Source organism: Labrus bergylta, chromosome 11 (assembly GCF_963930695.1).
Source record: "Labrus bergylta chromosome 11, fLabBer1.1, whole genome shotgun sequence".
Lineage (NCBI taxonomy): Eukaryota > Metazoa > Chordata > Actinopteri > Labriformes > Labridae > Labrus > Labrus bergylta.
In genome coordinates, this window is record NC_089205.1 from 1,186,653 (window position 1) to 1,208,979 (window position 22,327).

The 22,327-nt window shown below is 39.5% G+C and overlaps 1 protein-coding gene across 6 annotated transcripts in view; it reads right to left on the bottom strand.

Moving 5' to 3' along the window:
* The window catches only part of rap1gap2a (RAP1 GTPase activating protein 2a), a 73,279-nt gene that overhangs the window by 38,481 nt on the left and 12,471 nt on the right, over positions 1-22,327 (bottom strand). For 2 of the 6 annotated variants that reach the window (XM_065960034.1, XM_029279470.2), the window contains exon 3: positions 8,520-8,779. The exons of 3 other annotated variants lie outside the window; for them this stretch is intronic. Coding sequence is in view for 1 of the 3 variants with exons in the window: in XM_029279468.2 (XP_029135301.1) it covers positions 20,859-20,875 (17 nt within the window). In the remaining 2 variants the exon portion in view is untranslated. Of the gene's footprint in view, positions 1-8,519; positions 8,780-20,858; positions 20,876-22,327 lie in introns of those variants that run through there. One more of the 6 variants, XM_029279468.2, reaches the window with a different exon arrangement.

Below are 22,327 nucleotides of genomic sequence, written 5' to 3' on the forward strand. Positions count from 1 at the left end.
CCTTGTTCTATCTATGCCTGGTTTTATGATTTCACAGCCACACTACTCAATCTGTCTGAGAAACACACACTTCACACAGGCTCGCCAGTCTGTGTGCACATCCAAGGACATTGGAACTTAAATGTTACCTAACAGAATGGAAGTTGAATAAATGAGGCCATGAGAAAAAATAGTATTTGAACACATTTTACATGTCCTCATTTATGCTTATACACACAATAGTAATGTAATATTACACACTACACCTTCTGTTCACTGGTACTTATTTCACAATCTTTATTGGTATTCTCACCACTCACAAACTGCCTGCAAGCTTTCTGCTATTTTTTGCACTTTGAGTAGTCAGCAGACTAGCAAGCGCTTTACGAGCTCCAGTCCATTTACCATCCTCTCATTTACCTGTGTATTCAGGTTAACCAACTGATGTATTAATTGATTAAGTGAGTGAATGGTTGGCTAATCTAATGAATAGCAACCTTAATATGTTGGCATTAGATAGCAAAATGTAATATTTCTACTGTGCTTTCTCCTACTTTCTTCCTTCAAACAAGCCGGCTTATCATTTACCTCTGTGCTTGTTCACTATTTGTTTTCCTTCAGCTTTCATGCCATGAGTCTGAATAAAAAACTACAAAGTAACAGTCTAGACTAGAAATGACAGTTTATACCTCTGTTTAGATACTATTTTTGTTTATTCAAGTTTTAGGTGATCTGGACAAACAATATAGAGTATTAAGAGGCTGTCTGCCTCCATGTTGTGTCTTGTATTTGCTTTCAATGTGGCCTCTGTGATTATTCTTTTCCCTTGTCGCCCCAGTATTGTCTTTATTGCATGAACTGCTTGGTTGTGCCTGCTCCAATTGTGTGTGTCTATTCCTTTTGCTTAGACCTGTTGTAATTATAAATGTAATGTATTTTATTGTATTTTACTGGCCGAGGACTATTGCTGGAAATTAGCCGTAAAGGCTATGCTGCTTCTTTTACTGTACAGTTAATTAAAGGGGACTGTCCATGAAACAATAAACAAATAAACTAAACTAAACTAAAAAAAAGGCTGACATTACTGATATTTATTAATTTCTTAATCTTTAGAAAAAAACATTAACATAACCTAATGATGTTATTGCTCCAGCTCATAGACAATAAAAAACATGGACGTATAAACTTTACTCATTGGTTACTGAAGGGGATTTTTCAAGCTGAATGATGGCCGTTACCAAATTTTAATTCTATCTCAACTTAACTAGGTCAATCAGGCAAAGAGTTGGAGCTGAGGCAAAGGGGTCATATTCTTATTTTTCTGGTTTTATATGACCTTTAGTGTGTTTTCCAAGTGTCCTGTGCATGTTTAGGCACATCTATGTGCAAAAATTCAAAGTCCGTGGAAACGCGGCTTCTCCTACGTCCTCCTGTTAGCTGTAGCATTAGCTGCATGTAACACTTGGTTCTAGCCCCCCTCGATAAAAATTTGTCGAGTGATCTCACACTTGTCAGTGTGAGATCTTGTCACTTGTCACTTGTCAGTGTGAGCTCACTGATCTAAGCCCATTGGCTCGTTGTGGCAAGACCAGCAGCTCATGTTGCACGCCCGTTAACTTCTGTAGTACGCCCACGATATGCGGTAGCCTGCGGTAGCACAGTAGTGCTAAGGTGCTAATGTTTTTGCTCCACTTGGAGCCAAAGTGGCTGACAACTGACCAATTACGGCAGGGCCGACAGGCCGACCAATCAGATCAGACTTGGCACACGTGGGGACTCTAAACGTGGGCACTTCAGAGCCTTAAAGAGAGAGTCAGAAGCGAGCCGGTGCATGGAGCGGCAGTATGAAAACAGACACTTTTTTATAACATAAGCTATTGTGAACATACTTTAGTAGGTACATAGATTAAATATAGGAACCCCAAAAAGGGCAGAATATGGGCTCTTTAAGACTCAAGGCAAACAGCTGCAACGAGCCAACTTGAGGTTCTACTGTTTTTTGCACTTTCGCATTGGCTTCATTTCCAGGACCAGAGTTTGCCACTTGCTCCAGCTTCATAACAGTTGAATATGGAAGTGATATTTTGAAAACTCAAGACAATGAAACAAATCATCAAATATCCTCCAACTCCAAACATAAAAAACGCACTTAACCTCCTTACAGAATAACCAAAAATATTTGCAAATTGGAACTTTTGGTTTGGTAATGAAAATCCGATTCATCGCCTTTATTCTATCTCATTGCACAACTAAACAGCCGGGCTTTACAGCATTTATTTCCTCATCAAGCTAATTTGTTAAGTGTCTTTTAAGGCCTGAATGATAATGTATGGAACATTAAACAGGGTTCTGTTTGCTTAAAGGTAATAAAAAAGAGAAGATATCACTCTGTAGAAACACAAAATGAAATACAAACAACATAAAAACTTATAAAATAAACAAAGTGCAACCAACATTGCACATGTGAACCATCAAACAGGAGTGTAAATATTAAAGGTTTTTATGGCTTGCGAACATTGAGATCTTCAGATTTCCTACAAATGATAACAATAGATAGGCTATGTTTAATGAGACAAAGTGACTGAGTAAACTATGCTAACAGGAAGTGATCGTTCAACAGAAGCCAGGGAGGAGTTAAGAAAGGATAACAGCAACAACAAGCACAACAATTTACTGGAAGGTCCCATTTTTCTCCTCACTCATTGCTCTTCTCTGTGATCAGCACTATGGCAACCAGACAGCTGCCAGAGGATCTGCCTTAAGGACCCCTAAGGCTGTATCCCCTTGACGACTGTCAGAGCGAGGCTCAGTAGATTTTTGTTTCCTGCCCTCTGTGGAGTTTCCTTTGAAAATCTGACCGACACAATATGGCTCTCTTGCTCAAAGCCATCTGAGGATTTTACCAACTGTGTTGAGGCGAACAAGCTGGACTATCACATGTCTCGAGGGGTTGCCTATGAAAAACACACACACACACACACACACACACCCTGTGCTATTTCACTAGGGTTCTATTGTGCGTCATCAAGGCAGGGGGTGGAAGAAACACCTGTAAGTGTTCGCAGTCAGAAACACAAACACTACTCACTGCCCCCCCCCTCTCTCTCACTAAGTCATATTCACACACACACACACACACACACACACACACACACACACACACACACACACAAACACACACACACACACACACACACACACACACACAACACACACACACACACACACACACACACACACACACACACACACACACACACACACACACACACACACACACACACACACACAGTGTGATATTTTTCCTTTGTCATAACAAGAGGTGTACTAACATCACTGAGCTTGAATTAACATCCACATTGTGTAGTTAAATGTACTTATGGATGGAGGTACATAAATTAGGTTACTGTGCAAATATTCAAAGTCATTTATGATACATTTTTAAGACTACAAAGTCTACAATAATGTGTGTTATTGAAAACCTGTACTGGTTACTGAAGTCATGACCTCTTACTTTTAAGGGGTCATATCATGCTTTTTCTGGTTTTATATGCCCTTTAGTGTGTTTTCCAAGTGTCCTGTGCATGTTTAGGTACATCTATGTGCAAAAATTCAAAGTCCGCGGAAACACGTCTTCTCCTACATCCTCCTGTTAGCTGTAGCATTAGCTGCATGTAACACTCAGTTCTAGTCCCCCTCGAAAAAAATTTGTCAGTGCGGCGTCATTGTCAGTGTGAGATCACTGATCTAAGCCCTCGTTGTGGCAAGCCCAGCAGCTCATGTTGAAATTTCCGAGACGCGTGCTGAGCAACTGACCAATAACGACAGAGCGGATCAGCAGACCAATCAGAGCAGACTTGGCCCACGTGCGGTCTAACAGTGGGGGCTCAACAGAGTGCAGCTGACGGACTCAGAGCGTAGAGGGAGCAAGGAGGAGCAGTACATGAAAACAGACACTTTTTTAGAGCTTTAGCTATTGTGAACGTACAAAAGTAGATACATAGATTAAATATACGAACCCCAAAAAGGACAGAATATGGAATCTTTAAAGATGCACTTCAACAACCCATTTAACAAATGCATCCAGGCAGCCTTTCTTGCCACTTCACACCTTTTTAAGTATATCAAAAACATGCTGATGCAAACAATCTTTGAAGCTTTTGTTTTCTAGCACACGTGCAAACATGACTGAAATGTGCCTGAAAGGCGAGGAAAAATAATGTAGCAGTCCAGAAAATAGGTCTGGCAATACACACACACACACACACACGCACACGCACGCACACACACACACACACACACACACACACACACACGATGGCATAGATATAATTACTGTTTAATCAACTACCGTATGATTAGCACCATCCAGCTATAAGCAGCTAACTGGATTATCGACATATTGTACAAGAAAGATACAACATGTACCAGTCTGCTTTCACTATTTTTGCCCAGCAGGATTACGATCCCTTAGCAGTCCAGAAAATAGGCCTGGCAACACACACACACACCCACACACACACACATACACACACACACACACACACACACACACACACACGTCTGTAAACACTCAATGCTTGACCGAACAACAAGCCCGCCCCACTGGAGAAAATGACCTTCACAACTGCTGCTGAGTAACTATACTCCATCCCCCAACACATTTAAACAAACCCTCCCTCCTCCCACTTTCCTGAGTTTCCAATCATCCATGCTCTATACAGTACTTTGGGAAAATGGAAATACATCTCATCGTGACACATTTACGTCTGTTTTTTTTGTTTCTGAATGTGTATGAGTGTCCATATATGTGTGCTACATTAAATTCAACTAGCAACCAATGCTACTGCACTGTCCTTACAAAATAAGAACAAGCTGGACAAGGTTGTTAAACTAGGCAGCGAGATAACTGGGAAGCAAATGTACAGCATTTCTTTCCTGACAGACCTGTACACACTGAATTTAGCCATCAAAATCACAGCTGACCCTCTGCACCCCCTTTGGTCAGAGTATGAAATCTTGAATTCAGGGTGCAGGTACAGAATGCCCAGGATGAGGACTAAAAGAGGCATTACATCCTTTGTACCGCTCAGTATTCAGCTGCTTAATAAGAACTGGTTATACAGGATGAACTCGGCAATCTGCACTTTATTTAACTTGCTGAAATCCCTCATTGAATTATGTGATGCTTTAATGTGTTTTTATTTGTTCTTATGTGCTGTCCTGTAAATGTTTGTTTGTATTGTGTTTTTTATGCTCTCTGTGCAAGGCAAATTCCCCCAGGGGCAATAAAGGTTTCATTCATTCATTTATGCTGGGCAAGAAAGGTGAAGTGACCTTTGTTAATAGAGAAACAAGGTCAACAGGGTAAATGGACTTAAGCTTGTAGCGCTTTTCTAGTCTTCTGACTACTCAAAGTGCTGATTAAGGACACATTGGACATGTGGCTGCAGGAGCTGGGGATCGTCCTACTCAACTACTGATACACAGCTGCCCTAAATGGAAATGTCAGAGGTGCCATAAAGGTGACTGGTTAGGTATTCAGGATGCTTTGTTTTTGATACTACAACTTTATTAAATGTGATCAAGATTATTGAGCTTCTTGAAATTGCATCTCCTGCCTTCCTTGAGTGAAACAAACCTGAATACCAGTTAGGTTCTAGTATCGACTTAAGGTAATTGCTAATTACCTGAGGAGGCATTGTCTAGTTTTTTGAGTCACTCCTTTACAATTGAACAAAGTCCATATAATAACCCCTCATTTAACTGGTACATGTATTATACTGTATTACAAAGGGCTTTTCAACTCTTTTGTCAATATAAAGTGCTGTTCACAACATGTGGCATTCACCCATTCATAAACACATTCAAATGCTGAAGGTGGACTAATGGGTCTTATTCATCAATATTCACACATTGCTGGCTATGCCCCCAGTGCCTTATCCAAGAACACTTGGACATCTTGGTTTTCTCTAAATGCTTTGTAGTCAATATAAAGAATATTTACTATATGAGAAAGGTATTTTCCCAGTCCTCCTTGACAGCTGTTATTCAATTTAAAAGCTTCATAATTTACTGCTGTACCATATAAGCCAGAGAGTAGCAAACAAAGAATAAATGTGGGTTATTGAGGAGTTTTACTGCAGCATGCTCTCTGTTCCTCTTATGCCAAGGTAACAGAAGTGAATTATTACACTGAGGCAGCGAAATTATGTAAATATCATTTATGTACACAAAAGTCTCAAGCACACATGGAAATTGACGAGCATGTACCCACACACAGTTGATACAGGATAATATATATTATGAAGTGACATGGGAAGCAATGAGATCAGCTCAGTGGTGTTCAACAAACATGACCTCAATGAGCACTAATGGAAGATATACCATTTTTAACCCGCAAGCTTTTGTAGGTTTTTCTTTATTCTTTCACTGCAAGAAGTCTCAGAGAATTAACACTAAACAACAGTTTCCATCATTTTTTTACTTAGAATTTATTGTCTTTAGTCTCATCATTTGTTTTTTATTAAGCCTTCATTGCTGTGTTTTGGTTAACTTGCAGTGCTTACATGAAATCATAAGGAAATTATGGTATAAGAAAGTAAACGTAACTGGAAAGGGTAAATATACTCACCATGCACTATGAACCTCATGGCTGATAGAAAAACTCTTATCAGGTGAATGTAGCATTTAGCAGCTTGACCCACAAACCTCATGTAGATGTTGCGAGTGACTTATACACATCAGAAAATAGTTAAATTGGTCTCCATTTCTAATCCTGCTTTAAATGTACTGTATATGTAAAAAGCAATTTTTTGGGACGACAATGTATCAATACTGTGGAAACACATTTTTTTACAGCCCTGTTGAGGCCTCCAAAAAGCCATTACTTCAGGCTTTCCCTTTTTAACTAAGAATCTGTCACTTTCATCTTCAAGGGTTTTAATTAAATGTAATCTAACTTCATCAGCCTGCTCACTCTGACATATATATCCATTGCCAAATAAGGCAAAAACTCAGGCAGAATTTCAAGACACACAGGACTAACCTATCAAAAATCTCAAGTGAATACAATACACTTTCTCTTATACAGGAACTGAGATAGTCATTTTCTATTTATTTTTTGCCTTTCTATGCTTTCCATTCTTATTAATTTAATGTCACCTGACATTCCTCTGTCCATTCTCTGAGCTGTTGTATATTCCTTCATACCAAATATATCACAGACCTTACACAACAGTGCAAGAGAGATGCACAAGTGTGTGTGATTATACATGTATCTCACTGAGCCTGGAGCCTTGCTGAGTCGGCAAAATAAGACACCATGTGTTGGTAAGGAGGTGACAGATGGAGAAGGAGGACAGGAGAGGGATAGACAGGACAGGTGGCGTGTGATTGCACATTTTCATACACACATTGGCCCAACCTTAAAAGGATGAGGTGAGAATATCTGTTAAAGGTTATCTGTTGTTACATGTTATAGTTCAACACCTAAAGATAAAACTGTTCCTCATATGTCCCAGCCATAACCACAAAGGGTCACTCCTGCAAGAGGCCATTGAAACTTAAAACCAAAACAATAAAATATGTAAATAACTAAACTTACATTTATTTGTCTTTAAAGGGATAGTTCTGTATTTTTGAAGTTGGGTTGTAGGAGAAGCTCCGCCCCCTTTACTGAGAAACTGGTCGGCTTGCCAGTGCAGAAGATAAGCAGTACATAGCTGCAGGTTATAAACACTGTCTGCACTTTACCATCAGCAAGCCACTTGGATTTAGCACTAATTAGTGGCACCAGATAAATGTACATCCGCCTCATCATTTACAAGATCTGGATCCCATAATTGCGAGATCCAGATCTCATAATTACCAAAATGGTAATTGCAGATGGTGAGCTGCATCCCAACCTTCAACTGTAAAATACATGGCATAGTGGCACATCCTAGGCAAAGTAAAATGCATTTAATGAAGATGTTTACAATTACAGAATTAAACATAAGTGGAACTAATCAAAGGTAAAAAAAGTTGATCTATTGTAATTCATATTTTTCTTTGCTTGGAATAGAATAACAGATGAAAGATAAGTCAGTGTAGATATCAAGTTTTGCACTACCTGAACAGTGTTTGACCATCTGACTCAACACCGAGGGCTCACATGGCTTTGAGTGATAATGACAGTTAACACATAAACATAAACACACAATGCTATGTGACAAGCGGGGCTGCAATATTGGCAAGTTATAACACATACATTTACACAAACACACACACACACACACACGCACACACACACACACACACACACACGCACACACACACACACACACACACACACACACACACACACACACACACACACACACACAAAGACAAACACGCACTCTCCCTTGCTAACAGCAATGTACTTTCCTGCTGAGAAATAAGGAGATAAACTAAAGAGGAAATAGTAATAAAACTGTCTTTGAGAGTGTGTGTGTGTGTGTGTGTGTGTGTGTGTTTGTCCATGGGTGCGAGTGTGTATATGTGTTTTTTGTTTGTACCTTCAGGGCCAGTGAGCAATCCTGTGAGATTCAGAGCATGACGGGGAAGCAGAGGAAAACAGGTTATATTCTAGCACCCCCTACGCCTCCCCCCAAAGCAAACATTCATTACACACAAAACACAGAGCCCAGACACATATTTCAAACTGCTGTCTCATCCCCGGAGCATCCAAAGTGGGGCCTGATGTATGATTTGTGTCTGGTCACCATAGGCTGCAGCACAGACAGCGGAGACAGCTGGCGCCCTATGCCATGGCTATCTGCATTGAGAAGAAAGTACAGAAGGTATAGGCTACATGCTGTATAATATCAATTCATTCTCAACAACTATAATATGTCATTTGTCTTTTAGCATTCAGAAATGACAAAAAAAAATATTAAAGGCTGAATAAGCAACATTTTATACATAAATGTAGCAGAAATCAAGTATATCCTCTGAAAATAACCCTGTGAGTCATGACTGTCTACAATGGGTGTAACACCCGAGTCCCACTGTCTGTGATGTTTTCAGAGTTTTCAGAGTCCTAACTTCAGTTTGTTTACATCGCCAGGACGGCCGGCTGGCTCATCACCTCAAGTATAAAAGTTGTTTAATTGAGGGACTAGAGAAAAGAAGAATAACATACTGTACTCACTGCTTAACTGTGTTTCTAGATCACGCTCATTTCAGGTAAATTTACATGCAGTCTGAAGATACGAGCATAATAAAGATCGCTAGCATTAGCATGCTAACACAACAATGCAGTGTGAGTTGTTTTGGTTTCATGCTGGTGCTCAAGGGCGACATCGGCTGGATCAAAAAGTTGCATATTCTTTGTTTAATGTACTTACTTAATGTAACAGAACAACATATGTTTTCTCTATATCCATCCATGGCCAAGCATGGCCTCAGGTCCTGCCTTCTTATTTGTTTTTATACGGCACATTTTTTTTATTCTACCTGCATCAGCAGTTTGATATTTTGGGAATCATACTTATTCTCTCTTGCCAATAATGCCCACATCCTGGCATCTTAGATTGGAGGAAACAGGGGAACTTGCTCTGTCTCAAAAATCCAAATCCAAAACCATACTAAAAACAATGTTTGTTACAGTTAATTCGTTAAACATTCAAATTTGAGCCCTCCTCCTGGGCTTATCACCACCAGAAGTGCACTCCCACTGCATGGTTAGCTTGTACATTTACTGCTTGTACCTACTAGAACACGCTCAGGTGTTTGGCCCCTGCCTGTCCAACACAAAACAGGCCAACTAAATGATCACAGGTGAAAGCCAAACCAAGGTTCAACCGCCTTTTGCAATCAGCTTTTGTCTGTTTGGCGCAATACCAGTGTTCACAATATTCACCGGTTTGACCGGCGTCCCATCACTGAATTTCATCAACTGACAAAACTCCCCTACACGCTGTTATGGGCTGGGGGAAACACATCTAATCCTCTGTCGTTATTGGTCAGTTGCTCAGCACGCTTCTCGGAAATTTCAACATGAGCTGCAGGGCTTGCCACAACGAGGGCTTAGATCAGTGATCTCACACTGACAATGACGCCGCACTGACAAATTTTTATGGAGGGGGGCTAGAACCGAGCGTTACATGCAGCTAATGCTACAGCTAACAGGAGGACGTAGGAGAAGCCTCGTTTCCGCGGACTTTTAATTTTTGCACATAGATGTGCCTAAACATGCACAGGACACTTGGAAAACACACTAAAGGGCATATAAAACCAGAAAAAAGAAGAAAAAGAAGAATATGGGACCTTTAAAAGCATACAATTAACAAGAAGGAACGTGAGCTGGAGATAATGAGAAAATGTGAGAGATCGCAGACTGGAGATGGAGCAGATGAATGACAAGTAAGCACTGATTAGCCTGTCAAATCACATACGGTTGTTGTTATTCACTCATCACACTGGTCTTGACGAGCCTTTATCTCCCTTTTGTCATTTCATGGTGACAGAAAAGTCATCAGATAATTATATTCAAACACTCTGGGCTATTTGCAGTATGCTTGTCTATCTTTGCTAATGTGTTGGCAAATAAGCTTTGGGCAAAATTCTACCTCTTCTTTCGCTCACAAACACAAGTTCAGAAAATAAGGCTGTTCCATTTTATTATTTCAAGATATAAAAAAGTGTATCTGGACTTCTCAGATGAAGTGTAATGAAATATTTTTGACAAAAGGTTAGATAAAAATCTGACTTGAGATTTTCTTTGCATTGTGGTGCTTTGAAAACAAAGTGCATAGACCTTATTTTTTGCTGTTAAATTAATTTAAAACAAAACTTAAATCAAAAAAGAGAGCTCTTTGATTTAATCTTGTGATGATTGATATTCATGGTCTTGGTCTTGTTTTGGTCTTGTCTTGGTCTCAACCTCTAAATGTTTTGGTTTTGTCTTTGTATCGGAGCACTCTGGTCTCTGGCGTGTCTTGGTGTCAGTTAGTGTGGTCTTGACTACAACTCTTCCATCAGAGAGGTAAATCAATTTCCTGTTTTCTTGGTTTGCTTTGTTAACTGACTGCTGGTTCATCCCCAGTTTAAAATGTAGAAATAGAAATGGCATGAGGAGGGATATAAAGAACTCATTACATTATTGTAGGAAAGAAAATAGTGAGGAGATTGGTTACATCACACACACACACACACACGCACACGCAAACGCACACACACACACACACACACACACACACACACACACACACACACACACACACACACACACACACACACACACACACATATAGATTTGCTTGTACAGTACTTCTGCTTTTCTCTCTGCTGCCAGAGGGTGCTGTCTTTAAAGCATTTCGAAAACATGTGGGTGTTGCACAGTGCATCTGTCTGCACAGTCAATCTCCGGATTGCTTACAGGGATATCATCTGCAATGCACTTTAGTATGCATTTGATCTGTATATCCGTAATTGTGCTTGTGTATAACCTCTTTTTTCTTGTCCCTTTTGTAAAGCAGTTTACCTTTGAAATGTGCTATACACATAAACATGGAGTTAAATTAAACTGAATCTGGGAGCATGGCCAACTCGTTCGGTCTTCTGTTGAGCAGCTGATAGAGATAAGGAAATTCCAGCCCAGTTTTCCATGTGTTGTACTTTATACAGTTTGTCTAGCAACTTGGAAATGAAAATGGAGGTGGTTGTGAGAATCAATAGTGTAGAGCTGGTTGTACATGTATGTGTCTGATTAAAGACATAACTTAAAGCAAAATTGTCCTTGGATTAATGGTATTTGATCCTAGATTGCATCAGGACATATTACATACTACGACTGCTCAATACCAAAATCCTGTCCCGCACCTACAGATTCTGCATTGTTATGTGAAATCTGAAATAGATTACTATTTGCAAAATATTACTTCTTAAACCAAGAAATGTATATAACAACTATCTGAGGTACACCTGAGTAATGTCCTGTTATTTGTTTTTAAACCACAGAACAATGAGCTGAGGAGGTCTAACCTGAGGTAAGTCTGACTGGGCAAAAAAAAGCAGGATTTCAGCGAGGAGCAGGTGAAGGGTGTAACAATCAATACCCATTATATATTATATTTATTTAAAAAGTACAAGAACACCATACCTTCCAGCAAAATGGTGCAGGGTCACAGAGAAAGCGGCACATATGCACCCACTGTGAAAACGCAAGTAAGATCAGAGTTTACCAAACTGCACTAATCCAAACTGCTCGGTGGCTCTTTTGCATCCTTGCTCCCTCCTCAGGGAAAAGTCTCTCTCCATTTCTTCAGCATCTTTTAGCGTCACCCTCCTGAGATGCCTTGGAGACATGCTGTAACTTGCTGATGTTTTAAGTGTTTGTGTTCAAAACAGTAACAGCAGCAATCACAGACTATAATTTATAACATCCTCCTGAGCTGGTTACCAACAGAAACACTGTCAAGGCCTGTTACTTCTGTAAAAAACTCAACAGAGATTTTCAACATGGAGAAGTGATGAACATGAACATATAAAGGTTGTTTGTTCTCAATCAAGCAATGGCAGTGTGAGAGAGTGCCTAACTGGCTATATTGGAAGAGTTGTGTATTGCTTTTTTTAAATTAATGTTAGATTAACCTGCTTGAACTAATTCAACTTTTCCAGAAACACAAATGTTTTGCTTACAACTGAAATATTTTCTGAATCTGTAGAAGCTTTTTGGAGTCTCTAGGATTTGGACAAAGATTGTTTCTGATTGTACACTTCCTATGCATTTGATTTGTATAGTCTTGGCGGGAAATCATAGGAGTGATTCTCTCAGCCCTAACCCTAAAGTGTTAATATGTTGACGTAGCTTGTGGGGTGGGGCAGCCGTGGCTCAGTTGGTACAGTCGTCGCCTCTCGACCAGTAGGTCAAGGGTTTGATCCCCAGCTTAATCTCTGATGTATGTCGCTTTGGTATAAGCGTCTGCTAAGTGAATTGTAACATTGTAGATTGAAGCCATGGAAAGCCATGCCTATCAAAGCTTCTGACATCCAAACTAACCATCGCCTAGGCGACAGTGTTGGGTTCGTTACTAAAAAAAAGGAATATATTACTCATTACTCGTTACTCTTTTTAAAAGTAATGTAATTACTTTACTTATTACTCCCTGCCAACAGTAATATGTTACACTACTCGTTATATTACTTTTCTTATTAAGCCACATGTTTCATTTGTTCTTTTTTGCTTGTAGCTGTCCACTATCAAAATCCAGTCTTGTTTTGTAGGTATTGTAGGGCTACAGCTATCCTCTGCGGCCGCACAGGGTTCGTTGGTGGTGTTTATTTACACAAGCTTCACATTGTTGTGCTGTTGTTGATGTAAGTGCTTAAGGAGGTTTGAGGTCGTGTTTTTTAAAGTAGAAAGAGACCTAGTACAACAATGTTCTCATCTTTCCTCTCGACTCTCTAAAGTAATGGGAATATTTCCATCCGCTGAATGTAAAAATAAGGGCTTCCATCTTCCAAGCTAGCCAGGGTTGCCAGGTATGTATGACAACAACTGACAAAATAAGCCCAATGGCCAAAAGAAAAACTACCCGCAGCAGCACCTAAAAAGAAGCCCAATTCAGCAGAAAAACTACAAACCTGGCAACCATGATGCTCGCTGCCTTCCTGCTCGGCTGACGAGCGCGATGAAATGAATCTGGGGATTGTTGCATTTTAAATCAGAAGTGGGGTAATAACAACAACAGTAAGGTAGTAATGAGTAACTGGAATATTATAACTGGAATTTCATTAGTAATTTGTTACACTACTCGTTACTAGTAAAAGTAATATTATTACTGTAACGTGTTAATGCGTTACTGTCCAACACTGCTAGGTGGTAACATTCATTAGCCAGCCTTTCCTTTATGGTAACTTTACTTTACCAATGAGGTAATGTATCCAAGTATAATAAACATTACATTTTTATGAAAGCAGCAACAGTATGGCAGCTTTCAGTAGCAGCTCCCACCCTCGGCGATCAGTCTTTGATGTTACATCCAACAGATTGTGCCAATCATGGCGTCACCGCGACCGCCACAACAAGACGCGTCCTGTTACAACGTTTAAATGAAGGATTTCTCCGGCTTTGATAACTGTTGGAAACATTTGAAGTAATGTTAGTACTCAATCTATATACATAGTTTTATTCCATTTTTAATTAATTTGGAAACTTTAGTGAAAATATTCTGCATATTTTATCATGAACTGTGTTTTTGTTTAACCTCTTGTGAAATACATTCCTACTGTGATAATCATCATTTGTTTTGCTGTAGTTATATGTTAACCAAACTGTTTGTTGCATCACAAATCATTTGCTCTTTTAAGTTTGTCTTTGCCTTGATGGAATACCCCTCTGGGTTTTTTAAAAACATTTTTAAAGTCAATAATTCCAAGAGAAAGATAAGACAAATATTTACCTTTCTCCTTTAAAACCCCAAGAATAGATTGGATTTGCATTTGAGGGGTATATATGTTTTTATTTTCGCAGGCATACATTAAGTTTTAATCTTTTTACTGCAATGATGAATTTACTTTTTCGACAACAAACCCCACTGCACTAACACGTGGAACCGTGATGCATGTGTCACAAGATTAGTTTGTAGTTTTGTAAAAATCCATCCCTGTATATCTTTTTTTCCCCATGTGGGTGGGCGTGTGTGTAACTATGCATGGTTGAATGCAGAGGTGAACGTATGTGTGTTGTTTTCTCCACAGCTTGGCGCTCAGGGAGACCTCTGCCTTTAAGTAGGTAAGGGTCTGTTTTATGAGCCCTTAACAACCAGCACTCAGTCCAGATGGTGCGCTTATCAACTAGTCTAAGTGTCTAAGTGTGTGCATCAGGCAGAAGGCAACAAGTAAATATTTATCCAGGCAAAGAGGCAGCTGGTTGTCAGGGGGACTTGAGAATAAAAAGACCCGTGCTTTACAATCAGAGCACATACACACACACACACACACACACACACACACACACACACACACACACACACACACACACACACACACACAGGGGAACACTAGTGGTAACACATATTTTAGGGATCAAGAGAGAAGGGAGACGAAAGAGAGAAGGGAGACAAAACATCGCATTTAAAGAGACACACACACCAAAACGGAGTGTTCTGAGAGAGCTGGTTTATACAGGGTCACAAACCTCCTCTGGTGCTTGATTCATGTTAAATTTTGACCAAAGAACAGCACAGATGTTTCATTTAGACCACAGGGGAATGTTTGAAAAGGTGGAGGAGGGGGAGAATATGTCCTCTTTAATAAAGTGATCCGTTTATGACATGCATCAATAATTAGAATAAAAACATTCTGACATGCACAGAGCTGCTGGTCTGATGTGTATCATCAAATAATCTGTTGCCTCAGTGTACTTTAGTGAGAAATGGATCTCTGTTCTTTGGTACATCAGGTTTGTGTTTTCTGTCACTGGGCGTGTGTCAATAATGTTTTTCGGAGTGAGATCTAATTCAAGCAGAACTCAAGCCCCATTGTTTGTACATGCTCCGTCATTATTTTCTGTGTAGTTTTTTTTAAAAGCTTTGCCAGAGCCTCGTGCAAGCTGACTCCTCCTGTGTTGTTAACAAACACCGCTGTGGCTGCACGTCCCCTCCACTCTCCCCCTCACTGTGAAACAGAGATTTCATTCTCCTCCTCGCTCTTGTCTGTGACTTTGAATGTTTGTATTTAATTTGTACTTTATCTGACTTGTTTCTTCTTCCCTTCCATACTAAGCTGTAAGCTCAGCAGTGTGTAATTATCATGCAAGAAACTAACAAACATAAACAATGGGAGAGTGCAGGGGTACAGGACCTTCAGACAGTAAGAAAAGTTCCTCCCTAACCAGGGAGACACAATGGGATCAAGCTTTTACATGGATATTGATCTGTAGAACAAACCGCACATACCACCCTTTTTGAATATATTTTCTTTCTGAATGAGCCGGATTGGATAATTGATTTTTGAATGAAGTGTTTACATGAAGCATTTGGATTCTGATCAGTTCTTTATTCACATTATTTATGTCCATGTTAACATAGCTGTTGGTTCGTTTAGATGCAATCAGACAATTTGAAAGATAGCCGTTAAGATTGAAAAAAAAAACAACAACATTGCACGACCAGCTCAGAAACAATTAGCTCGTAGCTGGAGATCAATCAGTCAAATGTTTCCCCAATGTTCTCAAGGGGAAACCAGAACATTGCCAAAAGAAGAGTTCATATCCTAACTTTGCACTTTTTCAGACTCAGACTAATATTTTGCAAAACACCAAACACACTTATCTTCATGAGACATATCAAAAACTGAAAGCCTGTGTGTGTTGATTGCTTACACTGCCCCGGGAACACAAAACAGTTATCAATCACCTGAACTCAGAATACACATGTGAGGACAAATTACCAATCAGATCACACTGACATCAGAAGCCCAGTCCTCTCTGGCCAAACATCAGAGGAAGTATTGTCTTGAGTGGGGTAATGAACTCTGGGTATAGTTGTGCAAATCTGGACTGAAGGCTTGCTCCTGTATTATTTTGAATGAGTGTGTAAAAGTAAATGCAGTTCAGTACAAATACAAATGTCAAAGACGTAGTGTTTTATGTGAAACTCTCCAAGTGGGTGATTGATATAGAATATTTTATACTTAACATACTGTGCTGAATATAGTGTGTAGAAATGTAAAATGTTTCAGATTTTGCACAGCAGTGTGTAGTACTTGCTTTTGCAACAGATAAATGGTAAATGGACTTGAGCATTTCTAGTCTTCTGACTACTCAAAGCGCTTTTACACCGCATGTCACACCTACCCGTTCACATGCTGATGGCAGTGGTTGCTATGTAGTATCATCCATCAGAAGTAACTAAATCTCATCCACACGCCGCTGCCGAAGCAGCGGGAGAAATTCAGGGTTAAGTGTCTTGCCCCAGGACACAGCGGACATGTTGCTGCAGGAGCTGGGGATCGAACCCTCGACCTTCCGGTTGAGAGACGATGTACAGTATACTACATATAATTTTGCATTAAGGCTCAATGACTGGATATTGTCTCAGAAGGACTGTCTGCATTGTTGCTAGGTGAGAGAACCATTTTTTAAGTAGCATATTATGAATTATACCAAGACATACCAATACACTGCATGTACTTGGATGGAGACTACTGATCAGCACATATTTACTCTTACCCAATCCAACTATTTGATTTAGTATCAGAACGATATCTGATTTCAGGATCATAACATCAGTTAGCAACAACCAGGGAATGATTCTTTAAAAAGCCATGCTTTGCCTAATATAGGTTACATCTTTTAGGATCATTTCAAAGATATTTAAGAGAATGAAATAGCCTTAATTAAATGAAAGCTCCTTCCTGACAGTTGGTGTTGGGCTGTTGTTCATTATACAGGACATACAGGGCATATGTTGTTTTATTTATCTAATATCTATGCAATCAGGAAAAACAGAATTGAGATTTAGAATATCCTTTACAAGAGCGTCCTGGCCAAGACATGCAGCAGAACATTTATATAATATTGTAGGTGTCATGTTACCATTCAAATGTTGCTCCCCCTATGTATCTCACACACTTCCCTTTGCATTACACACACATTCTCAGTATTAAAAAGAAGAAAACACACTGTGGTCAGGTCTATAGGCACCCATAAGCATTACAAGTCAGATTATCCTCGGGTGGTCATGTTTGATGCACTGATAGCTTATTCTGGCTGGAAGGCAAGAAAACAAGGGCCCATCACCATGGTAATAGTGGACCATCCCAGTTTTGGTTGCCATGGCAACAGCCTTGGCTCCCCATAGGATGCTACCGACAGTATGGCTGAAAAACCCAACACACTTGTCTTGCAGTGATAACCTATACGTACTTGGTTTAGGGTTTTGTATGTAAATTGTCATTAAGACGACATTTTGTCAAGAATCAAAAGATAGATAAATAAAACAAAAAACAAATACGATTCTGCAAAAAAATTGAAACTTTTCCGTTAGATATATTTGCAATAAATGAGTTTGATGACAGGGCATGTTCCTAACACCAGAGCTGTTCCTAATACCGGTTCCAACAGGTAGTCATGTTAACAGGTGCCACAGTGCTTCACACTCATTCAGCAGGTAAAAAAATAGAGAAAGTGCCCACTCCAGTGCACCGTCTTTTGCACTGCAGGTGTCATCTCTTCATTTCTCCTTCTGTGTGGTATACTGTCTGACATATGTGTAGTTTAAGCTCCCTCTTGTGGACAGATCACACAAAGAGAGGAACTGTGCTCTGAATGACAGAAGACAGCATACAAAGAAAATACATGAACAGGAATAGTTCAAAACATTTTATTGTAATTCAAACTAGGAGGAATTGTTGTAATGTAATCTTGAATATACAGTATGCAGATATAATTGTATGATCAGATCTAGTCTGCCATAAATCCAGGTGTATTTAAAATTAGTTGTCAAACAAAAATGTCTTGTTTTAAAAAAGTGGCCATGACTCATGGTCCACATTTTTTATTTGTTGGGTTTGAATGTGTAAAAGCTGAGGATGTTGCACTTCCTCTCTCGAGCTCTTGAGGATGGGTGGAGTTGCACACATCCCTAACTCGAGCGTTACAAGTATCTTGTGGTCTTAGTTTCACTACCGGTTTCTCACATACACCCATAGGTAGAGGAAAACAATCACACACACCAGAGCAACTTTTTTCTCATCTTAAAATAATGATGTGAAAATGTGCTGTGGGAAGAGAGTCGATCAACGTAAACAGTTCTGTGTTACAATGAGAGTGTTTAGACTGAACACTAGTTAACCAGTTTACCAAAGCTAAGACTGATTTACACCCTGAGTGTTGTTAACAATTAAAATCCACTAAATGTCTTTTTGCAAATACTGTTCCTATCCCTTCTATCTGCACTCCTTTATTATTTTACAGGCAGCCGTTTGTAAATATGTACACTGCATCAACAAATATGTCTAATAATTAAAAAGCTCATAAAGGCTTATACAGGCTCTCTGTGACTAATCCTTTCTTCTCTGTGCAAGCCTTGAGCTTTAATTAGCCATCACCTGAAGTTAATGTGCTACCAGCAGAAATGTATTTTCATGTTTGCGCAGTGGTGGACAACAACTACCAAACTCCTTTGCAATATACAAGTTGCACTAGGAGATAGGGGAAATGTCAGACTCCAGAAATAGCAGCTCTCCATTTGTTCATTTCGATGATGCTGGCAGACAGATAACATTTACACACGGCCTCTAAAATATTGGCTTGAGAACCAAATGCATTTTTGGAAAATTTTAAGAAAAAGGCAACCCCTATCAGCAACCTCTCTCTCTATCTGCCTGTCTATCCACAAACAACTAAGATAGACAAAAATATGAATTCCTGAAATTAAATGGAAATAGAGCAAAATAGCACTATGGACACCTTCACAGTGCAAAAAAATATATATCTTTGATTACAAATCATTTGGTAAAAAGGTCAATAACATGCTCCCCACCTTTCTCCAGAAACTGCATGATTGCAGCCTTATAATTTAGAAGTGCAATAGAGAATACCACAGGTAGTATACTTGCCTCTTGACTAGAGGCAGACAATGCTCTCACATTGAACTAGCTGCTCTCTTTGAATCGGGCCGATAATGGCAGAGGTGAAGGGAAGAGCAGAAGACTGCAGAGGAGGATGGAAATAATGTATGACAAGTACAGTATCTCATAAGGAACAGATGGCTGTAGCGTCTCTCTTCCCTACATACACATCAATGATGATAACAGAAGGTTGGAAGAGGCAGTCGGTCTGTTCGTTTAGAATTAATATTGTGGGAATCTACCAGATGGAGGAATGAACTTCCAAACTCCATGTGATCTGCAGAGTCCCTCTGCACCTTTAAGAAAAAGCTAAAGAGCCAGCTCTTTCATGAATACCTACTAACTTAATGATGATGGTCTCCATATTATTGATGATGATGATGGTAATGACGATGGTTTTTGTTTGATAATGACGACTTATAAGATGGTTTCTATACTGATTAGAGCTCTCAAGAACTACCGTCAGTGTTGCGCTTTGCCTCTGGTCACTTCCTGTCAGCATCTGTGTGTCCAATCAGACTCAAAGCTGATCATTTGCTCTTACTGACATTGTTCCCTTTTTTCTAGATCCTTGCTTGTGTTGTACTTACTCTCTGATGTACGTCGCTTTGGATAAAAGCGTCTGCTAAGTGAATCGTAGAATTGTAGAATAACCAGCAGCTCAACCAACATAAATCAGGGCCTTATTTTGTAACCCCCTATAATAAAACAGAGTTAATCTGTATCTGAGGCTGTGATGAAACAATGTTGACTGAAGGGCTTTATGACTAGAGCCATTAAATTTCCTGAAGAAACTCATAAAACACAATAGAAACATGAGAACAGCCTTACCCATCATGTCCTAGTGTTACACTTTACAAACTAATCCTACTAATCTACTCTTCTCCCTCTTCTGTGAATTCAACAATAAAGCCACTCAACCTAGTGTCTACATAAATGTTCTTACAATGATTCACTTTCAACATTAGACCTACCAATCGACACAATCACTGAAAACCTTCTTCATTAAATGTTAAATGATATGATTTGATTTTATGTTACATTGTATCATCTCAGCGCATTAAATCTATAAACAGTTAAGCAACCATCCCCAAACTTACAAAACATGATGGAAAGCTCTTTCTAATCAGCATTTCGATTTCTTTTGTACATCCGTAAAGATATAAGCAGCAGTCAAATGTATGTATTTAGGAGCTCAGAAAAGACAAAGAAGGAAAATAATTGTCATCATAGTTATCGGGGCATCGGAGAAAACAAGTCAGACAGTATTAACTTACCACAGTTTGCGAGGCATCGTCAAAGCCTTTTACCAAAATGATCAGTTCACCTTCTCCCTCTCAGTCCCTCTCTCTGTGTTTCATCTTCTCACTCCTCTATTATCCCTGTTTGTCCCAATATAATATTCATTCACCCTCACCACCACTTCAAGACAAAACCCATAAAACAGATGCATGTGTTTGCAGTGTGTGCGCACACACACACACACACACACACGCACACACATACACACATACACACTGCAGGCTTCAAGGACACACAGGGTTTGATTATGCAATTATTAATGAGGAGTTCAGTGAGATCTCTTTGTGCTAAGCGTGAGCAAAGGAGAGGCAGAGGAACACTGGGAATTAATGACCGAAGAGGGCAGAGAGAGGGAGAGTAAAGTTGGCATGAGGGAGAAATAAAAGAACCACAATGAGCTGGGTGCAGACCAGACATTAAATTAAATCTTTACACCTGCTGTTCTACAGCTGCAAACTTTGAAGTCAGATATACAGATGATGCTTTTGTTCACCTGGCCTTCTACTTCCCTGGTTCACCTCTACCTTTCTGTTATCTACTCTTCCTTTGTGGCTTTCTTTTCTTTACTGTTTGTGTTGATGCTTTACTGTGACTCAAATTAAATCAAAGTCCTGTACTTGTTAAGGAGGATGCAATGAACCATGAATTGTTTTGATTTTGAGTTTAGCCATTGTTTGAGTCCTCTAATTAAAAGCATTACTGTTGCTCTCTAATTTTATGCCAGTGGGCAGAGAGCTCCAAAGTTTTGCCCCCTTTGCAGAGAAAGCAGACTGGTCAAAAGATGTCTTGTACAATGGGACAAGACAATCACTGCTGATGGAGGCTCGTGTGACTTCCCTACGAGAGCTCTGACGCCTGATGGCTAATTCAGATAACAGTGGAGACACATGATTATTTTCACATTTAAAGAACAGTTTAAGAAGTCTAAAATTCATAAAATTGCCAAAGGTGAAAAGGTTGTTTTTTTTAAATGCCACAGTGATGCCATCTCATAGGTTTCTGGTCCATGATGTTTATTGTCTGCTTATAGAAACAATAGGTTTTAATGTAGTTGGAGAAGTTTGGGACCATGATGTGATGCAATTTAATCTAAATATAACTGTATTTTACATACTTAATTTACCACACCTATGGACATATAGTATAAAAGGCTATATGGACCATTAGATAACAATACACACATTCCAAACAATAATACAAGTTAAGAATTTAAAGCACAACAGGCTCAAACAGCTCTGGTTTGCTGTAAGCCAGCACTCTACCTTTGTTGACAGCCCTCTATCAGGTCGGCCATTTTGGCAACCTCGGCGAAATAGAGCTTTACTGCTTTATCAGACGATAGCCTGTTAGCTAAACAATGGCACCTACAATGGCATGGTAAATCAAGAAAAATAAAGATGTTATTTCAGAGTCTTGTACGTCCTAGGCTACCCTTCCTTCTCTT